Source organism: Lissotriton vulgaris, chromosome 6 (genome assembly GCF_964263255.1).
Source record: "Lissotriton vulgaris chromosome 6, aLisVul1.2, whole genome shotgun sequence".
Classification (NCBI taxonomy): Eukaryota; Metazoa; Chordata; class Amphibia; order Caudata; family Salamandridae; genus Lissotriton; species Lissotriton vulgaris.
In genome coordinates this window covers 702,111,117-702,135,893 of record NC_141694.1, presented here as the reverse complement: position 1 = coordinate 702,135,893, position 24,777 = coordinate 702,111,117, and the positions used below count along the sequence as shown (strand labels likewise).

The 24,777-nt window shown below is 43.4% G+C and overlaps 1 protein-coding gene across 1 annotated transcript in view; it reads left to right on the top strand.

The window, feature by feature from the left end:
- AFG1L (AFG1 like ATPase) overlaps positions 1–24,777 on the top strand; it is a 685,824-nt gene that overhangs the window by 113,964 nt on the left and 547,083 nt on the right. The window contains exons 3-4 of the mRNA XM_086926682.1: positions 2,416–2,467; positions 17,505–17,606. Coding sequence (XP_086782808.1) covers positions 2,416–2,467; positions 17,505–17,606 — 154 coding nt within the window. The remainder of the gene's footprint in view (positions 1–2,415; positions 2,468–17,504; positions 17,607–24,777) is intronic.

Sequence of the window (24,777 nt, the reverse complement as noted above, 5' to 3'; positions counted from 1 at the left end):
TTAATATTGCTTCCCATTGTTTGTCTTTGGGCCAGCCTTCCCACAGTAAAAATAGCATTTGAGTGCTAGTCACAGTAAAGCCATTTTAACTTTTTAAATATTTACATGTCCCACTTTTAAATATCATTTACCCTGCCATGTTGGCTACAAGGCCTTTGTAGGGGTTACTTAATTTTTAAAAATAAGTATTTAGGTTGACACGTCAAATTGCGTTTTTTTTTATGCTACAGTCAGGCTGCAAGCCTGAAGCCATATTTGCACTGCCACTGTAGTGGGTGACAATAGGTGCTGCAGTCCAGTAGTTGCATTTAATTTCCAGAGCCTGGGTACACTTTATACCATATGCTAGGGATTTATAGGCAAGTTGATTACACCAATTAGGATTATGCCTATCTAACCTTGTTTAAAGGGGCAGCACAGGCACTTTGCTACTAGTTAGCAGAGGTAAAGTGCACAGATTTCTAAAGCCAGGAAAAATATAGGGTCCATCAAAAGAAGGAAAAAACAGGGTGCCCATGTAGAAAAGGCAGATATCCTAAAATGTCTAACACTGGAACTGAAAAGGACATGCGAGAATGTTCAGTCACCTCTTGTACTGATTTGAATCCTTTTCAGTCTGTCATTTCTAGCCTGGTACCAACTCCCTCTTTTCCCTACTGCATTTGGCATGAACATTAGCATGACTCAAAAGGTGAGCAAGAAATCCCCACTGCAACAGGTTCTCTCTGTCTGATGTTTCTCTTTAAGGAGACCATGCTGTCCGAACAACCTGGTGATGCAGTCCTACGAAACCCTCCCAAGCAAGGCCATCTCTCAGGGTGCACAACGCAACACTCATTCATGCACTGAAACGTGCACTCAAAGTCTGTGTTTTTTAATTCCTTGTAAACAGGTTTGTTGTGGATCAGTTGGAGTTTGAACTGATCACTGTTTGTGTCTGAACAGTGTTGGAATGGTTTAAGCTTATACCATGATGGTTTTCGGTAAAGTTTGAGGTGGGTGTTGTTTGTTCCAGGTTTTCTAGCTAACAGAACTCCTACTTTTCTCGTACAGGAAAGTCCATGAAATGAGGGAGGCGGGATGGATGTTAAAGAATCACATTTAAGGTTTAAATATATGCGCTCAAGTACCCCCTACCGAATATAAGGATATTTCAAGTCAAAGAAGGAATAGAGGAACAAGTTCGAATGGAGAGTTCATTTATAAGGTCATGGAACTTCTTGGTAAATTGCCACATCCTTATCATGTATGACAGGGGATACTTTATTCCTTATAATACACAGTGACACCAGCACCATTCCCATATACCACTCAAATCCTTGCTGTGTGGCTCTTTAACCTGGAGTGCTTCAAAAAGGAAGGCTCCCTGTCGGACGTAGATAAGCACTAGCTTCCGGTTTATGAAACCTTTTTCCGAGATAAAAAGGAAAGTAACTGAAGACAACAGGAAGCACTTCCATTATATCAGTGACGGTGCAACGTAAAATGCTGCATTTTCCTTTTAGCGGAAATTGCAAAGAAATGTTGCTTCTGCTTTGCACTTTTGTTGATAATGGACGTGAACGGCCGTCCTTCCTGTCCTCCTTTGATGGTATTTGTGGTTTCAAAGGTTGAAGGCGGGTCATTAAACTTAGAAGAGGAACAGAGATGCTGATTGGTAAATCGGGCACAGCAAAGGATCTAGCATTAATGCCAAAGACAACCTACTGTATTTTGGAGATAAAAAATGCATGTGCTCTCTAAAATAATGTTTTTTGAGTTATCATGAATTGTTACTCTGCTGCTGTCTTTTAATATTCAGAGTTATTCCTATAAAATCGCTGCATAACTTGTGCATGATAAACGTCTACGCGTTCAGTGCTTTGTTATGGACATGCGTCTTTGTCCTTTAAATGACAAATTATATTAGTGTTGCCTGTTGCAAACCTACTTCATCACACAAAGAGCCTTTGTTGTTCACTCAGAATATGTCTGCATAGTTGGCCCAATTATATCCCCTCTTCTGGCTCATGGCAAGTATGCAGGAAGTAAGCCATTATTCTGTTTGGTGGGAAAAAGTCAGCAGATATCAGTGCATGCCTTCCCAGTACTGTACTTCTGAGGATGTGCATGATTTAATTGTTCAATTTGCAGCTTCTCAATAAAAATACCGGAATTCAGTGTCATGGTGGTGGTCAAACATTTGTTCTCTTATCTGCATTTGGTTGTCCCTTCATCAAGTTGGTTTGCAGTGAGTTTGTTGTTAACGACACGAAATATTCAGAAAAAATCTTGTTTTTTTCAGTACCTGTGAACCAAACATACATAAACCCTCGATTTGGAGAATCTCACGGTTTACTGATATTGTAGCGCATTTGTCATTGTTGCATGTTTTACTGATTAATCAAATTTGATTTTATATTTTCTTATTTGCAGTTTTTTTCCAGAAGAAAACCTCCAAAGGGATACTATGTTCATGGAGATGTTGGTAAGTGACATGGTATTGGCACTTGCAAAATGTTTTGTGTTAAACCAAAAAATGTTTTCCTTGTTTTATATCAGTTCAAAAGCCACAAAGCCTTACCTTGAAACTAGCGGTACAAAAGGGGGTGGTGATGGACGGAGGATCTGAATCAATCAAACACTCACACCCAGTCAAAAGATCTGGGTTTAATCCATCACCGTTCTTTAGCCCACTCTGCCACCCCAGTTCAGACATGGCTATATGCAAATCAGTCTGACCCTGTGCCTCTTGGGAACAGTCCAGCCCGAACTGCCAAGCCATGTTTTCCCTGGACCGGAAACAAGCTTCCGAGGACCGGTTTCTGGCATTCCAGCCGTCTTCAGCCCGGCTTGCTTGAATCCAGTGGCAAAGTGAGCAAGGGACTCACGTCTGAGCATACCCTGCCATACTTATGGCGGCCTGTGCCTGTGCCTCATGGGAACAGTCCAGCCCGAACTGCTAAGCCATGTTTTCCCTGGACCGGAAACAAGCTTCCGTCCATCACCACCCCCTTTTGTACCACTTTTGGCCGCCATAAGTGTGGCAGGATATTCTCAGACGTGAGTCCCTTGCTCGCTGGATTCAAGCAAGCCGGGCTGAAGGCGGCTGAAATGCCAGAAACCGGTCCTCGGAAGCTTGTTTCCGGTCCAGGGAAGACATGGCTTGGCAGTTCGGGCTGGACTGTTCCCATGAGGCACAGGGTCAGACTGATTTGCATATAGCCATGTCTGAACTGGGGTGGCAGAGTGGGCTAAAGAACGGTGATGGATTAAACCCAGATCTTTTGACAGGGTGTGAGTGTTTGATTGATTCAGATGCTCCGCCCATCACCACCCCCTTTTGTACCGCTTTTGGCCGCCATAAGTGTGGCAGGGTATGCTCAGACGTGAGTCCCTTGCTCGCTTTGCCACTGGATTCAAGCAAGCTGGGCTGAAGACGGCTGGAATGCCAGAAACCGGTCCTCGGAAGCTTGTTTTCGGTCCAGGGAAGACATGGCTTGGCAGTTCGGGCTGGACTGTTCCCATGAGGCACAGGGTCAGACTGATTTGCATATAGCCATGTCTGAACTGGGGTGGCAGAGTGGGCTAAAGAACGGTGATGGATTAAACCCAGATCTTTTGACTGGGTGTGAGTGTTTGATTGATTCAGATGCTCCGCCCATCACCACCCCCTTTTGTACCGCTTTTGGCCGCCATAAGTGTGGCAGGGTATGCTCAGACGTGAGTCCCTTGCTCGCTTTGCCACTGGATTCAAGCAAGCTGGGCTGAAGACGGCTGGAATGCCAGAAACCGGTCCTCGGAAGCTTGTTTTCGGTCCAGGGAAGACATGGCTTGGCAGTTCGGGCTGGACTGTTCCCATGAGGCACAGGGTCAGACTGATTTGCATATAGCCATGTCTGAACTGGGGTGGCAGAGTGGGCTAAAGAACGGTGATGGATTAAACCCAGATCTTTTGACTGGGTGTGAGTGTTTGATTGATTCAGATGCTCCGTCCATCACCACCCCCTTTTGTACCGCTTACCTTGAAACTAAACACTGACTGTGCAAGTGTGCCACTCTCCTGCTCACTACTAGACAGTCCACATTTTAATTTTTCTAGAAAGGGGTTACTGAAATGCAGCATGCTGGAACTGAGCGTCTTCTTTTCTAAGGAAAATCTGCAGTCAGAAGTGCATGGAGAAAGATGTTCGTTGACAAAAAAACACTGTGGTGGTAACAATTAAAAGGGTTGTGCTTGGTAATTGAAAACTTTGCTAAATTATTTGCATTTGTATAGCACAAATAATCATTGTTGTAGCATTGCAATGCATTTTGTATCTTGGTACCCTTTCATGCACATCTGGTAAGGCCATTAGTCTCACTTGAGGTTCACCAGTTGTGGGAGTGAACAGTTTCACAGTAGATTTTAGAGTTACCGTATAGTGGGAGGGTGCTGTATTGTAGTAGTCCTGTAGTAGCGCAAGCTTCCGGAACCTTCAATCACATACAAAGACCATGCACTCAGACTGAGGTGAATGTGGTTTAATAAATGCACACACATGAATAGTGCTGCTTTGCTTGCTGTTAGTAAAGTCTCTAGATGATGATGGCAGGCCACAAACTACAACTGGTATACTTATGGTGAATTTGTAAATTTATGAAGCCACAACTTTTATTCAATTATTTCACTTTGAAAAAAATGCAGGCAAAGTATGAGTAACCAATCATTTATGGAAGATGTGCTGCCCGAGATAACATTTGCACACCTGTGGAGCTACAGCAGTATCAGTTAGCCTGGACCGATCGGCATAGTCTTGCACTTTACTGCTTTTGTGACAGGAGAGTGCTAGACGGCATAAGTTAAACAGTCGAGCAGCATGTAAAAATCATATCAATTCTCTCAGTGCGGTGAGAGCCCATTAATTCCCTGTGGTGATGTTCTTAACCATGCTGTGCAGGAATGCGAGGTAAGTCTACACCCTCTTTTCTCCTTTTCTCATCTCTGCTGCTAACAACTTGGTGTGATGTGAAGTAGTATCAGAATCATTTATATCATAGGTAATCTCAATCACCTGTAAAGTGTTTTAATTTGACAAAATGGTCATTTTCATTTGCTAAGATCTTCTAAATATATATGGCTGAGCTGCTTTTTTACTCAAGGTTCTCGGAGTATGACAAATGCTGTTCTGCAAAATGATTTCCGAGGACAGAACCTATTTTGTGAGTGCTTTGTGAATGATTACATTGATATATTTGTGTGTGGAGGTAAAAAACAGAATTTTAGTTGAAGCATTACACCTAACTTAAAGATCATGGAAAGGACCAGAAACCAAATTCAGATATATAATTACACATATGTACAATAAAAATATTTCTTAGAAATACATCAAAACCCACATTGGTGCACAGATCAATATTATCTAGAACAACAGTTGTTTTACTATTTGATCCTTATGTTAACCTAAAAGGAGTGAGGTAACATTCTGTTGTACAGGCTAAGTGAACTGAAAATTAGTGCTTACAATTATATTTATTTTACCAAAGATACAGTACACTGGATTCTGATGTGAAGGTGTTTTGGCGTTTGCCAAACCGGCTTAGTTAATTTGGTTCCTTTTTCCTGTAAGAGAAAGGGAGCAAAGGTGCATTAATCCCAGGAATCCTCCAACTGTCCTCTTCTGGGTTGGCACCTCTATCCTATCCCAAACCCTGAGGGTGACTCCACTTGGCTGTAAGAGAAATAAATGGAATACATTAGTTCCAGATATCCTTCAACTGGTACTGGAACCTTCTCTGTCCTCATCTACTTTGGTATTTTTCTGTCTCTGGACTTCCATTACGCATCTGTTTTAGAGCCCAGTCTGTTTGATCTCATTGGACATGCCTCTCGGTGTTTTCCCTTGTCCATTCTTTTGGTCCAACCTCTTTTTTTATGTTACAGTCCTGACTATGGCTTTTTCTTGTACATATTGCAGGCTTCTTCTATGTCTATTCTGTTACTGCTTGTTTAGAGCTAGTCTTCTTGTTGTTTCACTTGTTACCTGGGAGGTTTTGTAGTTGACCATAACAGCTAGCCTTCAGTAGCAGAATAGTGGTTAGCCCATTGCTGGCTGTGCTGATGCTACTGCCATCAGCTTTCACAATGTGGACCATCTCATACTTTGATGTTCCTAAGATGCAAAATACCGGTTCATCTCCAACCCAGCAGAGAACAGGGAGATGTAATTGGTGTTCTCATTGTCATTGCCCCTCAACAAGTCAATATTTTGAGAATTCTTACAACCTTCCCAAAATGCATGATATAACCAGTCTAGATTGCTTTTGCCACAATCACAAAAGTAACTAATTCATTCCATTTCCAGGTTTAGCACTGCATTGAAAATTGATAGAAATTGGGTTATAGGTTGAGGGGTGGGGGACACTTTCTCAAGCTGTAGAAGTGAGATTCCTATCAGTCTCACCGGTGCAGGGGCACCCTCTTGTCTATGGGTTCAGTAAATGAGGATAGACACTGGAGTGGAACAAAACACAAGATTATTATATCTCATGAAACAGCCATAATCCTTGTCGGTGTGAACCTCAAAAGTCACTAAATTAACCTGTGCATCTCCATCTGGTTGCTTGGGACAAAAGCAGTCAGGCGACAATTTGTAAAGTATCTATGCAGCACACAAAAAGTAATAAAATCCCACTCCAATTTAGAAAAGTAGAGTAAAAATTAACAAATAAAATCAGATCAAAATGATGAAATCCAATCGGTAGATCCATATATATATATATACATTTAAAAAGATTTTGGTAAATATAGCGCACATAAGCACAAAGCGCCACTCGCGGTTATCTTGTTGTTCTAGACTGGGAGAATGAAAAAAGACCAGGCCGACTGCAATAGAGCAGAAGCTGGCTACAGGGACCGAGTTAGTTCTGCTTAAAAAGTTACCTTCTAAAAGTCCAGTTCGCCCTGGAGGAGGCCACGGAGAGCAGGGAAGGTGTCACGGATGGTCGTTGCTCTAGCACAGAAATCCTGTCGGGTGTTGCGGATGGTCGTTGCTGGAGCTTTGTATTGACGGTCACCGCAGGCTTTCAATGCTGTAGTGCGGAGTGCAGAACTTGTGTTGCTAGTCGTCGCTGACGGTCGCTGTAGTGCGAAGAGTCTGGTCCACCGGAGTTTCATGTTTGCTGTCATCACGGGCAGCAAGATCTTGGCACAAATAGGCCAGTTTGTGGTTGCGAAGAGCCCACAATTTCTCCTTTTCTTCACAGGATGAGCTCAACTGGTGCCAGCCAAAGGCCTGGAACCTCGGGAGGCCTCTCATGGGGTTCAGGAGCTCACTCCAGCTGAGGCCAGCAGGGTGCCGGCAGGTCCAGTCACATGTCCAGTGCAGCAAGTTTGGTGGTCAGTTGCAAGAAAGCTTCTGGAGCTTGTTACGTCCTTGTAGCTCTGAGCAGGAGGTCACTCAGCTGACATTTGGAATCACTTCAGGGAGCCTGGGTTGAAGGGAGCAGGTCTATACTTCCTTCTCAGACAAAAGGGCAGCCCCTTACTGCATGGCAGTCCGCTGGCAGCAGAGCTGTCCTTATGTAGTAAACTCAAGTCTAGGAGTGTAAAGTTGGTTTTAGGGTCCTACTTGTATTCCTGTGCCAGCTTTGAAGTCTTAGAAACTTCTGGACGTTATCCCCCCTCGCCCAGATGGTTCTAGAATTCCTTGCCTTTCATGCTGTGATCCCAGGACGTCTGGATTCACCAAAGGGAAGTGTGAAGTTATTTGTGTGTGTTTTGAGGCAGCACCTTTTAAATGTAAGTGAGGCTGTGCACAACTCCACCCCTCCCATCCTGCCAACACCCAGTCCCCCTTTGTGACACTGTCTGGGAGAAATACACAAAGGCCAACTGCCACTCACACCTACTTAGGCAACCCAGGATACAGGCTAAAGGCAACAAATAGTTAGAACAAAAGAATGCAACTTTGTAAAAGTGTCATTTTCCGAATTGCAATTTAAAATCGGACATTACCTTTAAAGTTGATTTTAAATTACTATTCTTTAGTGACCAAACATAATATTTCTACTCATTTCCAAACAAAAGTTATCACCTAGTAAATGTGTTAAGGTAATCCAATGTTATCCCATGGAAGAGGTAGGCCTGTCAGCAGTAAAAAACAAATGTAAGAGTTGTTCACTACCATGACATGTAACACTTAGAATACACTGCACCCTGTCCTAAGCGCTGTTTATCGCAAAAAGAACAATTGATGGACAGAATGCTGAACAATGTCATTCACCCCAGTACAGATATCTGTGTCTAAATTCATCAATTTCTTTTGCTCCCCATGCCATTCCAGTTTAAACTCAGCTATATGCAAATCAGTCTTGACCCTGCTTCCCATGGAAACAGTCCAGCTTGAGCTGCCAAGCCAGGTCCTCCTTGGACACGAAACAAGGATTCTGGGACCAGTTTCGGGTTATCACCGCTCATCAGCTAGGCTACAATGAATCCAGTGGCATGGAGAGCATTGGACCCACGTCTTGGCATACCCATCCCACTCAGGTGGAAAAATAAAAAAAGAACTATTGAGGGACAGAATGCTGAACAGTGTCTAACATTCGCCCCAGAACAGAGATCTGGGCCTAAATCATTGTTTTGCTCTCCATGCTGTTCTAGTTTAAACTGACACGTTTAAAGCGCTACTCATGTGGGTGGTACAATAAGTGCTGCAGGCCCACTAGAAGCATTTCACTTGCAGGTCCTGGGTACACGTGATTCCACTTTATTAGGGACTTATAAATCAATTTAATGTACCAATTGGGTGTAAGCCAATTGTACCATGTTTAAGGGGGTGAGCACAAGCACTTTAGCACAGAGTCCTTAGGTCAACAAAAATGAATTTCAGAAAAACAGGAGGAATGAAAGCAAAACTTTTGGTGGGAAGACCACCCCAAGGCTGACGGGTATAACAAAAACCTAGCTTAATTTAAAGCTTTAACCAAAAAGACTTTGTGCTTTGTTGTGTAATTTAAATGTGGTGCTCCTTAGGTATGTGGAATTTAAGTTCCTCTGATTTGACCCTCGCAGTGCACTGCTCTGGCATTTGGCTAAGTTCATTGGATACAGAGGTCACATGAATACATGTTTTTATAGTGTTACTTTTGCCACATTATTTATGTAACATAGACTGCAAAATGTTTATAAAAATGATATAAAAGACCTTTATATTTGTCAGGGTTTGAAGCTTTTCCCAAAGAAAAAAAACCCCCATAAAGCTTTTTTCACAGATTTCGATATGAATATAAACCAATAAAGGATTTTGTAAAAATATCCTAGTAAAACAGTGACTGGATACCAGTGCCACCTGTAATCAGACTTTCGGGTTGAATATCAAACCCGTAGTACTAGCCTAAAATGTTTTATCTACAATTATCTGATCCCCACACAGGTTCACCTACAACTAAGACTCGCATTACATTTTAGCAGCAGCAGACTCAAGTACTGTGAAGTGGTGGGGTGGGAGGGAGGAACAAAAAAAAGATAGAATTTGTGGCATACTAAGGGGTTTGACCGATGGGACCTCATTGGTATCTCCAAGGTCGACGACATGATGGACAAGGAAGGGATAAAATCTTTCGCCGCTTTACAGACAGAATTTCAACTGGGAGCGAGGGAATTTTTTAGATAGGTTCAATTGCGGCACGCCCTTCTGGCGGTGCTGCCGGTGGGTGAGAAGGTCCCTGAGTCGTCCCCGCTGGAAGATAGGGTGCTGGATGGTCATATGCCGGACAGTGCCATCTCGTTGGTATATAAAAAACTGATTAATGTCTGTACGGACCTCCTTCTGAGTGTGAGAGACCAATGGGTGCGTGATGGAGTTGAACTGGATGATGAGGATTGGCAGTGTGCGGTGTCATCCCCCAAGGAAGTGGCAATCCCAGCCAGACTACGTTTGGTCCAACTGAAAATTTTGCATAGAGTGTATGTAACCGGTCCCCGGTTGATTCACATGGGCCACTCGGTGGACGGTCTTTGTAGTCGTGGTTGTGGTGAACTGGCCACCTTCATGCACATTATCTGGGAGTGCCACGCGGTCGCTTCCTACTGGAGGCTTGTTCACGTGGTGATGTGTAAGATAAGCATGAGCGAATTTTGCGGATCTCGCGTTCGCGAATTTTGCGGATTTGCGGATTCGCAATCCGCAAAATCCGCGAATTCCCGCGAATTTGCGGATTTTTTTTTTTTTTGTGTTCGCCCGTGTTTCTGCCAGTTCGCGAGGGTTTTGTACACTTTCGCAAATTGCGAACTTACCTGTCGGGTCGCAAGTTTCGCGAACTTGTTGTTTCTACGTGTCCAGCCTGTTTGGGACACTCTTCTTCATCACTGCCACTCTCTGTCACCACTGCCACTCTCTGACTACTCATGCCACCCTCTGGCCCACCCATGCCACCCTCTGTTTCATCACCACACCCTCTGGTTGTCCAGTGTACATTATTTTCGGCAAAGCAAAGCACACCTTCCCTGCCTCAAGTGACCTGAATTAATTTGGGGCTGATTCATGTGTCACAGAATATTTTTTTAGCTGGCACCTGCTTCCTTAGTGTGCCCTGATTAGTGATCTTTTGCACTTGCTAAGTGCTTTCATTGTTGCAAAATTAGTTACAACACCTGCCCTGCCCCAACTGACAATAATGAATTAGGGGCTGATTAATGGATTTTAACTTCCAGCCTGGCTCCTGCTTGTCTCCCTTAGCTGTAATTCAGGACCTTTGTGGCATATGTGTAACTATTCTGAGGTTCAGAGCAGGGTCACATACTAGTTTCAACTGGCAACTGAACTCTGGAGGGGCCCCTCAGGAAGCACTCCAGGAAATGGCTACTAATGATGAGCCTGAACTTTTGAACCTGGTAAGTAGTTACTTTCAGTTTTGCTAAGATCGTATTTCTGCAATTTTGCACTTATTCGCGGGGCGCGAACTCACGCGAACAGTGCGAGCAGTGCGAGCAAAATCCGCTGCTCGCGGATTTGCGGATTTTGCGGGAAATTCGCAAATCTCGCGGATTGCGGATTTCCCGAAAATCCGCAAAATCCGCGAGCGGAACGGATTTTCCGCCCACGCCTAGTGTAAGGTGACTGGTGTCGAATTACTGGCTGAAGCCCGGCGCTGCTTACTGAATGTGTGGGGCCCCACGGACTACAATAATGCGCAAACAAAATGGGTCACTTTGGGAAACATGGTGGCAAAGCGTGACATCGCTCTGAAATGGGGAGCCACATCGCCTGCCTCTGTGGAATTGTGGAAGACCAATATGGACTGGTGCATGCTTCGTGAGAAAACAGTTTATGTGGCCCGGGGCAAACACAAGAAAGGGCTTGGGATCTGGGGGGCCTGGAACGAATACAGGGGTGATATCTGTCTCCCTCCTGACACTGCCCCATTGGAGGTACGACTTTCCCCTTAGCCTTTACTTCCAACCAAACTGCCATTACCTGGCAAATCCTGCATTCTTCCCCTCCCGACATCGTCATTTTGCACTGTTCATATGTGTACTCTTTGGGCTCAAGGCCCAGCCTTCTCCTGCGCTGGGTACTGTCGCACCTAAGTACTTTTGCCTTGCCTTTTTCGCACTGTTTCTGGTGCTCTTTTATGGTATTTTACTTTGTTTTCATTACTTATAACATAAAATTAAACCTTGTACAATTTTATAATATGCACTGTGTGCACTGATCATCCTCTTTTTATACTGCTGCCTAGCCTCCGGGATGTAAGGCTGAATAGCCGTGTGATTTGATCTGTAAATAAAGGTTTTCCAAAAAAAAAAAAAAAAAGATAGAATAAAAAATAAATAATAAAGCCCTTACCTGCTCCGACGGCCGCCTCCTTCCAGGAACTGCTGCACACACAAACACTGTGCAGGCACCCAGCTCCCAATTCCAGTGCTGCTCACATGCTGGAAATGCCATTCCCTGCATGTGAGCAGCGCTGAGATAGGTTTGAGCGCCTCGGTTCGGCGCTCAGATATTGACTAGTAGCCTGTGTTGGTTTCTCCACCCAGCTGTACAACAAGGGTAACAACCAGGGTAAGTGCGCATGACTGTTTTCATACTCAGCAGTATTCACCATTCACCCCTTCTGCCTGGTGCTTGCTGCAGCTTCACTGTGGCTGTCCCTCCCTTGGCTCGTCTGGCAGGCAGCCTGCAGGATGCAAAATAAAATGATAACAAAACAAATGATTATCTTTTTTTTTATGTCCTTGCCTTTACTGGCTTTCAGCAGGGGGCGACGCTCCACCGCCATAACGGAGGAGCTGCCACAGAATTTTAGTTTGTAAGCATTGAAAAAGGGTTTCTGCGTAGGACCCCCAATATTTTATACTGAACCTCATCTGCCCCTCAACAAATTTGAGGTTTCTCTTTCAGACCCGAGTTTGGTACGTTTGCTCAGCTCATTACCGGATGGGAGCAGAAACGCCAAATATCTGTATTTGTCCGGTATGCCTGTGAGCTTATCTTCCAAGTGGCAATTATATTCTAATGGGTTTTGGAAGCTGCCCTAGAATTATGCGGTTTGTTAATGTACGGTACTGCGATTCATTCTTTTGGTATGTATTTATATTGTTTAATAGATTTTGCATCCTTACTTCTGTTAAATTACGCAGCCCATAATCATCTGAATAAAGACATATATATTTTCTGTGCACAGTTTTAGAGAGTTTAGCAATTTTAACTAACACTAATCTACTTGGTGGGTTACTCTTATTTACCCCAAACCATACTGGACTAGTGAGTAGCCTGACACAAAAGAATGATTGATATGTTTTGTAGTAATGTTCTATCATTCACTTTTTTGATATGCCACCATGGATTGTCTGCAAGAATATAATGAATTTCAGCAAAAATGAAACCATGTTCCTGAAGTGATACAGACATGCTATCCTTATTTTCAGTGGAACTCTTTTCACAGTGTTCATCCCAAGTAAATTTGGATTTCTTTTGTAGTTGACAAAGTCTTGTGAGCAAAGTTCTGAACGTATTTTGCTTATAATTTGTCTACTCCTAAAATTGATCCTAACTCATCCTTATTCCGGCATTTGAGAGCCCCCTTTTGTAGATTGAATTAACTTGGACTCCCCAGATACTTAGGGGCCTATCTCCGACCGCCATCTTCAGTTTCAGATTATGAATCAGCCGGTCGGAATTGCAACCGGCTAGTCACTCCGGCTGACTTCCGACGGAACCGGCTTGTAATTCCAAAAGGCTGGCCTTTCCGCCCGTGGGATTACGATGCGCGGTTTCCGACACGGTTTCCATGCCCGCCTGTCCATGTCCATGTCCATGTCGGAAAGCATGTTTGGCCGCCCCATCAGGGCCCTCTTGTGTACGGGGCCACTGGATGTTGCCCCCCTGTTAATCCCTGCACCCAGTGGCAGGCACCTTGAGGTGCCTGCCACGCGGTGTAGGGATTAACACCACCTCCCATTTCCCTATGGGAGCATGTGCTACGGCCGGTTTATGGTCATAATACATGCTCCCATAGGGAAATGTTGGAATGCGACCGAACAGTGTTCGCTTGCATCTAAATCAGGTGGTCAGTACCGCTGACCGGGGGTCAGTCGATCCCGTTTACGAATCGGCGTCGGCAGGAAGGAATTCCGCCCAACATTTAAATCGGCACCTTAAAATCCCAAATACGACACTTTTCTTACCAAATTTACATTTTGTGAATTTCACAGTAAAACTCTTGTATAAAAGCATCATCATTTTCTCCAGTTTCCTATAATGTTTCTCCCTGTTTTTATTTCATTATTATGATGTCATCCTGAAAACAAAGAATCCTGTCTTTTTTTTTTGACTAATTTGTGCACGAGTCTTTGGTGAAAATGCTGCTGCGTTTGTTAAAGAGAAGGGCATGCGTTTGTAGGAGTAACACCCAATGGGAGTAATAAACGCTGTAAACTCTCTCCTGTCTTTGTGTAGCTCCCTCTGGTGGTAAGCTGTCAATAAACCAATTGTAGTGAAACAAGGCATATTTTTAATAAACGTTAACGCTTAGCTTAATTTAGGGTTAACATGCTCATTATATTTATATTATGATCCTTCTGACAAAGAAACAGATTTTGTCTTTGAGAATGCTCATTAGCTCTGCGTTTTGACCATTCTCGTTCTAATACAGTGCATAATGCCTTTATTTTACCCGCTTTAGCACCAAAGCCCTGGGGACATGTTTTAGCAACTCATTCCCTAGCTGTTATCCCGGATAAACAATTAACTGCTGATTTTCACTGTTTGGGTACACAATAATATACAGATCCCTATTATCTGTTTACCCCAGAACCGGAGGGCCGTTTCTAGCTACATACAGGTTCCCTATTGTTTGCCTAATCATAAACATACATACAAGTGTGTGGTACCAAGCATCTCTGGGATTTCTGCAATATAATCTTCTTTAAAAATATAAGTGGCCAAGGATGTGTTGGCTGAATTTTTCATTCTTCTTCTGTTTTTCATTTATATAAAAATAGGAACCCAAAGCAGCCACTCTATTTCCACTCTGCGTAAGGTCATTCTTCACGCTAGATTCTTTCATTTCAGTTTTCCACCCACTTCTAGGATTTGTCCCTTATGTTGAATACAGGTATTTTGTTTGCGCTTTTGCTAGCTCCTATTTTCTTTACTCTTTTTGCCATATTCCTATTTTTCCTCCCACCTACTTTTGTGAATGACACTCTATGCAACACCCCAAACATTTTTGCTTTGCAGCAATTCAATTCTTCTTATATGCCATGTGAATACCAGTGTCTCACACATCAGGAGCCCTTCCATTTGTTTGTGCCTTTAGACTTAGCAGTACGGTATTAAGAAACAGTGGTCCAAGACCTCTATAATTTGAAAGACTAAATTAATCAGTAGACAATCATTAATTAAACAAATTTAGGAGCATGTACACATTAATCAGCTCTATCCAATGTATGCATATTTCATAAAGAAACATAAAAAGGCAACAGCATCAACATAGGACTAAGAGCAATATTTTTAATCCATTGTCTCTGGGTCAAACAAGCCGCATAGTTCCTGGCTATAGATCAATACGAATCATATTGGTTGCCCCCAACGGAGCTTGCAACATAGAAAAGGGGTGCAGTAAGATGTGTGTGGTGATTAGAGAGAGAAAAAAGAAATTCAAAAAGTAGTGACATAAAATATTCACAATAGCTATACAAAACAGTCACGGATCCACATTCATCCGTCCTGTACAACCTGGCCGCTAGATTCATTAATAAAACAAACGTTCTCATAAATTTCTCAAGACAAATATATATCATTAATATTTGCACATCAATATAGAAAGCAAAGGGGTCAAGGTTTTTTATATACAGAGCGTCGACGTTTCGACTCGTCTTAGGGCATTGCGGTCATTTATGCCTGGTCCATGCGCGTCTTCATCAGGACAATAGAACTGGGGCAACCAGGGATTATAGATGTCCCTACAAAGGAGATGAATAATTATTTAGGATGTTGCCGGGCATGTATGTCTAAAGGTAATGCCCAGATGTATCTAAATTGCTTACCCTCAGGGGAGTAAAGGTGGTGATAATTCCCACGTAAAACAGATAATTTGCAATCCTATTAAACAATGGACAATGGGGTCGCATCAGAACCCAAAATAAGGATCTAATAGCTGTCCAACGTTACCAATAAAGACCAAAGGTAAATACCTTGCGTTCTCATATAGGAGTAAGGGCATCAATGTCCTGTTAGAGAATACTTATCTGTAAAATATTTGATAAAAACGTGTGTTAAGACCATCATGTCCCCACTATCGTTAGTAAGAAAGCGGGGGGATTTTTAGGGGGGAACCAAAAGGATTGTTACCTGTTTTTTAGTCCAAAAATTAAAGAAGTATCCTCTTCTTCAATATAAGTGGCCCATCATACTGAGTATTGGTGAATCCATGTTCCAAGACTCAAGCAGCTGGAATATTTAAAACAAAGGAGGATATTCAAAACGCTGGCATACTTTAAAGAAGGCAGTCAAAAGAGGATTATCCTCCACCTAACGCTCACCGTTTTCGTCTGCTGGCAATCGGTCCACAGTAATCCAGAATCAGCAAGCAACTGAAACAACCGCCTGCTAAGATGCCGATCGAAAAAAATAGAAACCGATGAAGGACTATGCGCGTGTCCCGTCAGATCTATACCTCATAAAATATCATATTCCTAAACTCGCTATCCCTCAAGGATTTCACACGCTGTGGTATAGTCAACAGATATATTTAATACAATACTGAAAACTTAATGCAGTTATTGACGCCTTTTCGGAGAGTCCTCACCTTGTTGGCCATCTTAGATTGGGGCAATAACGATGAATCAGAATATACTGGGTTGTACTAGTCCATACTCAACCGGACTGAACTACTCACACGTTATGCCACTGGTGTCAACCCCATTAGGTAATCAGCGCGCTTATGGACATGAATCGTTTATACCCAATAATGAGATTCAAGGCATTTCTTAAGGCATATCCAGATGGTCCTTTGGTAGCGGCCATCTTAGATTGGTGCAAATCAGGTCAATCCAATTATGTCCAAGGTTATACTGAATTATGCACAAGGGGAATTGTTGCATTATATCTAAAATGTCAGTGGTAACCAGAGTCATAATTTTACATATATCACACCATTAATACAGGATAATATTTACATAGAATTAGAGTAAACCATAATACAGTTGGTCATAGGTAGCCCTCTTGCATTGGGGCGACAGCGATCAATCCCACAATTGTGGCATCGCTAAACAAGGTCTTAAAGAGCCATCATTTCGCTAAAAATCACAAAACACCACTGAAAAAGTCATAAAAAGCCATATTTGATTGTAGTCACCTAAAATCCGTCATCACGAACCAAGGCAACATGAGGTGGAGTTAACCTCTCTGGCCAAGACTGTATGTACATATATACATTTAACATGTTGCTAACATAAATTGAAACATTAATACATGTAAATAGATATTTTATGAGGTAGATCCTATGGTGGTTCATTATAAGCCACTGTTTTTCTCTCTATCTACTTCTGCCGCCAAGATCAGAAGTAAATGATTAATTGTGAGACGCCCTATCCCTCTAAGTGGAATAACTTTGAGGGGTATTTTTGAATTTGTAGATGTTGTTACGTATGTGAACAAATAACATTTTGGTGTACAAACAATGTTTTGGGATTTCTTAAAATAGGTTATAAAATCTGATATAATTGGACTGCACAGCATATCTTTGCAATTAGGGCTCACCTTTGAAGAATACTTAAGTATAAAAATATATGTAGGTTCCAGAGAGAATGAATAAATACTTGAAAATGCCAATATTTTTTAAATCAACAAGGAAAGCTTCTGTATTAAAGAATGAACCCATCATCCACATTTGAAAAAAAGAACAAAGACTGTCTACTAAAGGCATTGGATATGGGAAGCCAACCCGATTAGTTAACGCTTTATTTATTAAACCTAACTAGTGCATAATAGTTGATTCCTCTAACAGCGTGTCTCTTCTCTTCTTGTTCACAGGCACTGGCAAGACAATGGTTATGGATATGTTTTACTCTCATGTGGAGGTGGAGAGAAAGAAGAGGGTGCATTTTCATGGTTTTATGCTAGATGTACACAAAAGTAAGTTGTACGCATACACATTTAGTTAAACTGCTTTTTAGTCACCTTGTAAATCAGATGTCTTTTTCCTTCTGCATGCTAATTGACATGTTAAAAATGATGTGTGGTTCCTGAGATTGAGTTGAAATAATTTTTGGAAACCCCCCCATATCATATATGGCTACATTTGTTTATGTATGTGATGAGTGACTGTAATTAATCTTATTACCAAGTATCTCTTTAGGATATGGATCACTGCACATACCGTATGACAATTACAGTGTTGGTGGTTATAGAACGTTTTCAGCAAATTTACTGAATGTTTTGAGCACACTGTATCCATACAAGCACCCGTTTCCCCTTGATTACACGAAAAATATTTATTGCTAATGGCAAAACCAAGGCAATCTTACTGGCCTCTCTGGAATCCATGATAATTTATTTTCAGTCCATTGGCACGCATGAGGTGATTTCTGTTGTAGAGAGCTGTTCAGCTTTTCAGACATTTTGTGTCAGAAAGTTCAACTACAGATTTGGTATCAAGAACCAATATTAGGTCTTGCCTAAGCAGCGCTGTCTCTTCAAGACATGCTTAATCTACTCTGTGGTCTACAGCCCGCCTATCTCTTTTAATTTGTTGCTTTGCTTGTCCTTTGCAAAGGCTTGCTTCTCTGTGGTCACTGTTGCATATATGTCCCTCCTTTTTGTGTTTCGGACCTCCCATCCCCCCCCAAGGAGCATGCCCTTTACTTGTAGGCTTGCCCTTTTGTGCATGGAGGTTTGTGCAGCGCGCTATTTTGTTTCTCTCCCTGTTTTGGAAATGTCTGTTTTTCTTCCTGTGTGCGTTCACCTCACCGGTTTCGATTGCCGTACAGAATGGCATTTTTCATTTTCATTCCATATGTAGTCTAAAAACAGCATTTTGTTGGCTTTTGCCATTGTTTTATTTAAAATTTTCACATTGGCATGACTCTTTTTTTTTTTTTTTTGTGAAGACACAGGAATAGCTGACAACAAGAATTGAACCCAGTTCCGCAGTTCCAAAGTCGGCAGCTCTGGTTGTCATGCCACATCCTCTCTTCAAAACAATCTGCATTATTTGGGAGGTTTGTCTCAGTTTCTCTCACTGAGTTACCCTTCCACCGTGCACCCACCATTAACCCCTTCCTCCCTTTTGTTTCTTCGACCGCCTCCACTATGTACTCAAATCAACTTTATTCGATTCAAACAAAGAATCATAAAAGCTTACAGTTAATTACAGGTTTAAGAATGAGAAGAGTTAATCAATTCATTAAAAAACAGGTATAGTAAAAATGCTTGCCAATTTAAAATACAGCAGTTAAAAACTTCCTTTTAGACCTCAAGAATCTTGCCACTACCACACATGTAAACAAGTCCGAAAGCAATTTTAGGTATAAGTAGGCTGGTCTGCATTGTCTAAAATTGAACGATTTCATTAGAGGCTTTATAAAAAATAATCCTTAGGTTTGTATAAAATTTGCAGAAAAACAGTACATGAATAGTTGATTGTTTAGAGATCTGGTCGCAAGGACATGCATATTAATTGACGAGACCAATTGTTGGTAGTGGGAAAGGTTGTCCAACGATGAAAAATATCTAACCTAAAACGTGTCAATACAAATCTATGTTGAGCATTTAAAAGACCAATTAAACACGGTTGCATCGTATAACAGGTCCGTTCCATTTGGTTATATTGTACAGTGGGCTTCACCAGCTCCGTTGTTAACTCAACATTTTCATTGGATCTCAATAAGTCCTCTGTAAAACGGTCTCCCTCCCAAGCTAAAGCCTGCCAGACGTGCGTCCAATGAGAGTACAACATACATGGGTCAATCTAAGCCCACGCTGCCTGGAGGAGAAAGTGAAGGCAAAGAAAATAGTGAACTGCTTGAGTTTGCTACAGGAAGTGATCACATTGTCTCCTTCTGAGCATATGCACAAGAGTGAAGGGGGAATCCTCACACTAGCACTGTATAAGCATGGGGATCTTCACATCAGGAACTGTGAGAGCATGGGAAGGGCGTTCCCCCTGATTACATAGAAGTATGCTGTTAGGAGGTGAGCACTGGTTATGTGTGTAGCGCTTTACTCCATTTCAAGGTCCCAAAGCGAAGAGAGCGCTGGCATAAATACAGAGCCTATCAGTGACGTACTAACTTTATAAATATTGCTTCTTTTAATGATTCCAGAGCCTGTAGTAAATCTAGTCACTTTGCAAAGGCATCCGCAACAGAACAAGATCTTTCACTTTAAACCTATAGAGCTTTGGATCCTGAGTCTCTCTTCTGGGTGCCCCTCTCTGCCAGCCCTCACAACATCCACACACTGCGCATAGCTTATGTCTTGTCTACCTCATCGGGCCATACATCTTCTAAGATTTCCCGGTTTTCTACATTAAAGCTATTCGTACGAATATTGTCACCACATTACTGTACTGACATAATTTTTCATGCAATTTAAGTTCTACCAGTCACCCTCTGGAATCGCTTGCACTGCATCTTTAAAAAGACATGCAACGCAGACATGGCTCATGCACATTGATAGTACAGTACTTAGAAACTACTGCCCTCTTGTATCTTGATTGGGTCAAGTAGGTCGGGTGTTGTCAGGTTATGTTTTGGGCTGTAACCCACGAGAGGGCTCTTTGCGATTTGGTTGCAGAGACATGATTACCATAACGCTGTGCGTGAATCACGTCGTTTTCCAGCACTTTTGTTTTTACTTTAGTCCCTTACACAAGTAGTCTCATGCACCTGACTTCTATGGATAATCTGACATCCAGGCACCTGCCAGGACTAGCTGTGTGCTACAGCATGATGCACTGGACTTTAAAACTTTCCCTGTTGATAGTTGGCAGGTAGGACCCGGGTTTGGCAGCAACCCATAAGCATCCAAGGCTTTGCAAGTTTGTGTAACTGTTGTTATCTCTTGGAGGCCATTCCAAGTTTTGTCAGTCTGTAGGCTACTAGATTGTGTTATAGAATCACTCAGATTGCTTAGGAAGAATGGCATTTCTCCAATGAAAATGAACAGAGAATCAAGATTTCATTAAAGACACGGAGGCTAACATTATGCCTACCTCTTTTAATTACCACTCCTGCAGCACCTTTATAGAACTTTAGAACAATACAACACAACCTAGAATCAGAACACCTAATGTGGAAAGTCAGCCCAATTTACAACCGATGCCCAGGCTGCTAGCGCAAGACGCCTCTTAGTTCCCATTCTGAATAGTTACCAAATAAAGAGACGGGCGCTGGGAGCAGGAATCACAAGAACAGAGTTTTATTTCTCATGAGGGGAGCCTGTCATTTCGGACACGAAACACAGTGTCTTTCGGGAGGTGCTCTAACAAGTTCTCTGAGACATCGCCTTTTATACCTTACAAACATTCCTTATTACAATAACGACATTGTGAAACAAGGAAAAGACATCCCCGACCCTCGTGTCAATCCCACCCCCCACATGCATCCACAATAGAGGTCCTCAACCTGCTGATAAGAGGAGGGGGCTATCACGCAGCTGAGTGTTCCGCCGATTCTTAGGATGTGTGCGCCTGATCGTATCCCAGGGGGTGGGGAGGCCAGGATCAATAGTGGGCCCTTTGAAGAGGAGCGACTCCACACAATAGGGGGCAGTAAACTGTATCTCCCGGCTTAGGCGATGGCCTCGGACCTGTGTGGACAATCGGACTCGGTGGAAGGGGTCATCAAAGGAGAGGTATTCATGCCGCGTGGACAATCAAGTGCAGAGGGAGAGTTTACCAACAGAGGGGTATTCTTAAAAGGAAAGGAGGTGTTGGTCAGGCGCGAGCGTGACTCCCGAGGACAGAGTCGCACAGAGAGAGAGGTCTTATGACCCGTGCATGAGAGAGCGGGGGCAGTCAGGTACAGCTGGGGGGGGGGTTATGTCAGCTGAGGCGAAGGATGCTCCTTCAAGAGGAAATGGGGGGGTTTGCGTGGGTCAAGCAGGAGGGTTGCTTTTCAGAGCAGGGTCGCGCAGAGGGAGAGGGTTTTATGGTCTATGCATGTGAGAGGGGGGGGGGGGTGTTCAAATATGCGCAGGAGGGAAGCCGGGGATTCCAATGAGCGGGCAAAAGGCCATGGTGCCTAAAATGGCTGTCATGTACATATGGGCACGGGCTTTTACTGGCGGAATGATGCGGTCAATATTTCACGGTATTCATGGTGCCTACAGGGAGGGGAATGGAAAAAGGCAAATGAATGCCGATTATGTACATTAATTTTTCTAATTTCCACAGTCGCCGCTTTTTACATAAGAAAGTTCATTTCCTAATCGATGGGTGTACACATAAACATGTATGGTTGATGAAAATTTGTCAATACTAGCAGATTGCATATAACCATGAGCAGTCGATGTGATTGGCAGAATGCAATACATAGAAATTTACATTTGTTGGGTTACTACAAGCCTAGAGTGCAGCATACTACACAGTATAAATGCTTCTGACTTTCTCATCAATGTACAGCTCTAAAGGTGACCGACAAACATTTTGAAAACAATACCAAGTGGTTGAGGGAGGAATTCAGTCCAATATATCTTCGTCACAGTGTCTTTTTAGCAGTGAGCCATCACTGGTAGGCTCTCGTCCGTATCTTATCGTTGGCGCTGTTGAGCACCGGCGGTGGAGCTATAGGTCCAGCTCGGATCTATCCTTACGCGTTGCAGGGTGCGGTCAGTCCTCTGCTGTTAGACCACAGTCCTGTTCCCTAACCAATCCCTTTGGTGGTGCCTTATGCTCGGCACCTATATTTCTTTTTACTTCTGTTTGCAAACCTCATTTCCACCTAAATGCTGTTTCTTCTTTCGGAGTCAAAAAGTCATGTGGAAAAAGAGGGGGTTGTTGGATAGTCGAGGGAAGAGAGGGCGGAGTGGGGTCAGATCCTTTCGGACACTTCCAAGGGACCAAGGGAGCAAAGGATAACGAGCAGGCAGGCCCATCAATCGGGCCCAAAAAGGGGACGAAGACTTCAGGCACACGTGAGTTAGCAGACTGAGGGCTTCAGGGCAGCCCGCCAAGTTTCATTTTCCACGTTTGAAATTGCTTGTCTCGTCCCGCATCTTGTTGTCCTGCAGCTCCTCCTTTGGTCGAGGTCACATGTGTCTCAAGATCTGCAGCCAGGCTGTACGTCACGTCCGACCCTTCTCCTCCGGTGATCGTATATCTTTGAATAGGTACAAAACAAGCTTTAGAGAACTGGCAGGAGAAGACATTTATGCATGTGAATTCCTCCTTCAATCCTACGCACTTGGGAGATACGTTCATCGGTCACAGTCAGAAGTCTATTACCATGCAGTGCATATGTCGGCATTCCTACTGAGTTCATGCCAAGTTTATTCATCGTCTATTCATGACACAAATGGAGAGAAATCAGACTCCTATCAACTGCGCATTTCATCAAATTCAACATTTCGGAACCTCCAGCGGAGATTTGTCTTTCTAACCCGAGCCTAAACAGTCTAACATTTCCCTTCAGAGCTGGCTAACCCTTTCAAACAGGGTGGGGGTGCTATCATCGAGAGAGGGGGAGGGTAAACAGGCTTTTCTCGAGGAACGACAGGTAATCAAGGTCATTAGTTATACTTCAAGGACAGCTGATATGGAGCAGGGGTCAATGGGAGAAGCGGGGACGCTTTGAACATTCGCGCTTGAGTACATAAGGGTGGGGCAACCTGGACATTGGGGATCAATCTGGGCATTGGGGATTGTATTTCTAACGAACTGAAGAATAGGAAGCCATTGACATGTAGTCCCCCCTATAAAAGGCCAGATTGGGGGATATCAGTCGTCTTACCTGCCCTTTCTTTCTTAGCCAATTCAAGTTCATTTATTTTGCAGAAAGGAGAGGTAGTAATATGGCAAGTCACAATCGTTTTAGTTTCTGTCAATTTTGCTGAACACCTGTGCGTTCAAAAAAGGAACCCAATTAGTCTGGTGCCGACGGGGCACAATTTTACCATACAAAAAGGAAGAGGGAATAGGGAGACTCTCATAGAGAGTGAGAGTCGTCCGCAACCTAAACGAGCCATTCGGTACATGCATGACATGTAGAGAGAGAGAGAGATAGAGAGATAGAGAGGGAAAAAGAGAGAGAGAGAGAGGGAGAGAGAGACGTGTACAGTAATGGGTCATTTAGTGTGCTCACAACACAGAACAGCAGGGGTCAGGTAACACGGAAACACAAACAGAGGGAAGACATGAATCCATACATTACATACACACAAACTCAGTCAAAGGAAGACAGTACACGTATCACATACAAAAAAAAGATTCACGACAAAACATAAAACAGTTATTGGCCAAAAAGATCTTTCTGCATGCTGCGCATCTTTAGTATCCTATGTGTCTACGTGCTGAGCTCTTTTTACCTTTTCCTCCTTTTCCTTTCGTTTGCTGTCTTTGCGAGCGTTCTCGATCGCCAAAACACATAATCAATATCCATTTTATCTATTTTCATTGTCCAAAAACTGCATACATATCTTGGGACATCAAGGCTGAGCAATCAGGGTGCAACAAGGAGTTGAAAGTTTCATTTTGTATCGGCGCCATTTTGGGCGAGGTCAGGCAAGTCCCAGTATAGTCAGATTGTCTCTACTGACTCGTGGTTGGACCAGAACCTTCCTTTGGCAGTTCAAAAAGTTTTTCGTAATAGGGTAACAGACTAGCGATATGAGCCATCAGTCAAAAAGTGGGGAGGGAGGCAACAATCTTTCCTACCGGGTCATTCTGGTGTTCCACCGGAACTGAACAAATCTGTATCTTTGCAGGATTTTTAGTCATTTCCAAACTGAGGCTGGCGCCGGCAGGAGTGCGCCGACGTCTCGTGGCTCCATCGGAGGACGGGGGCGGGGGGCGCCTCGTGGAGAGGTCGCCCCCCTGGCTCTTTTAGAATCTTCAAGGTCGAGGAGCGCAGGGCGTGTGCCAGTCCCGGGCAAAAAATCCACCTTTTTGATATGGACCCTCTTTGAGCAGGAGCGTTGGGGTGTCGCTGGAAGCCTCCACCTGGAGGGGGGTGGGGGAGGCTCGTTCGCGCCGCCTCCCCCTTCCAGCGACCCCGCGCCGTTTCTCGGCTCCACCACTTTGGTATGGCCGTACCAGGTAATGAAGATGGGGGGGGGTCGGAGGCAGCAAGACATCCCCCCCCCCTTT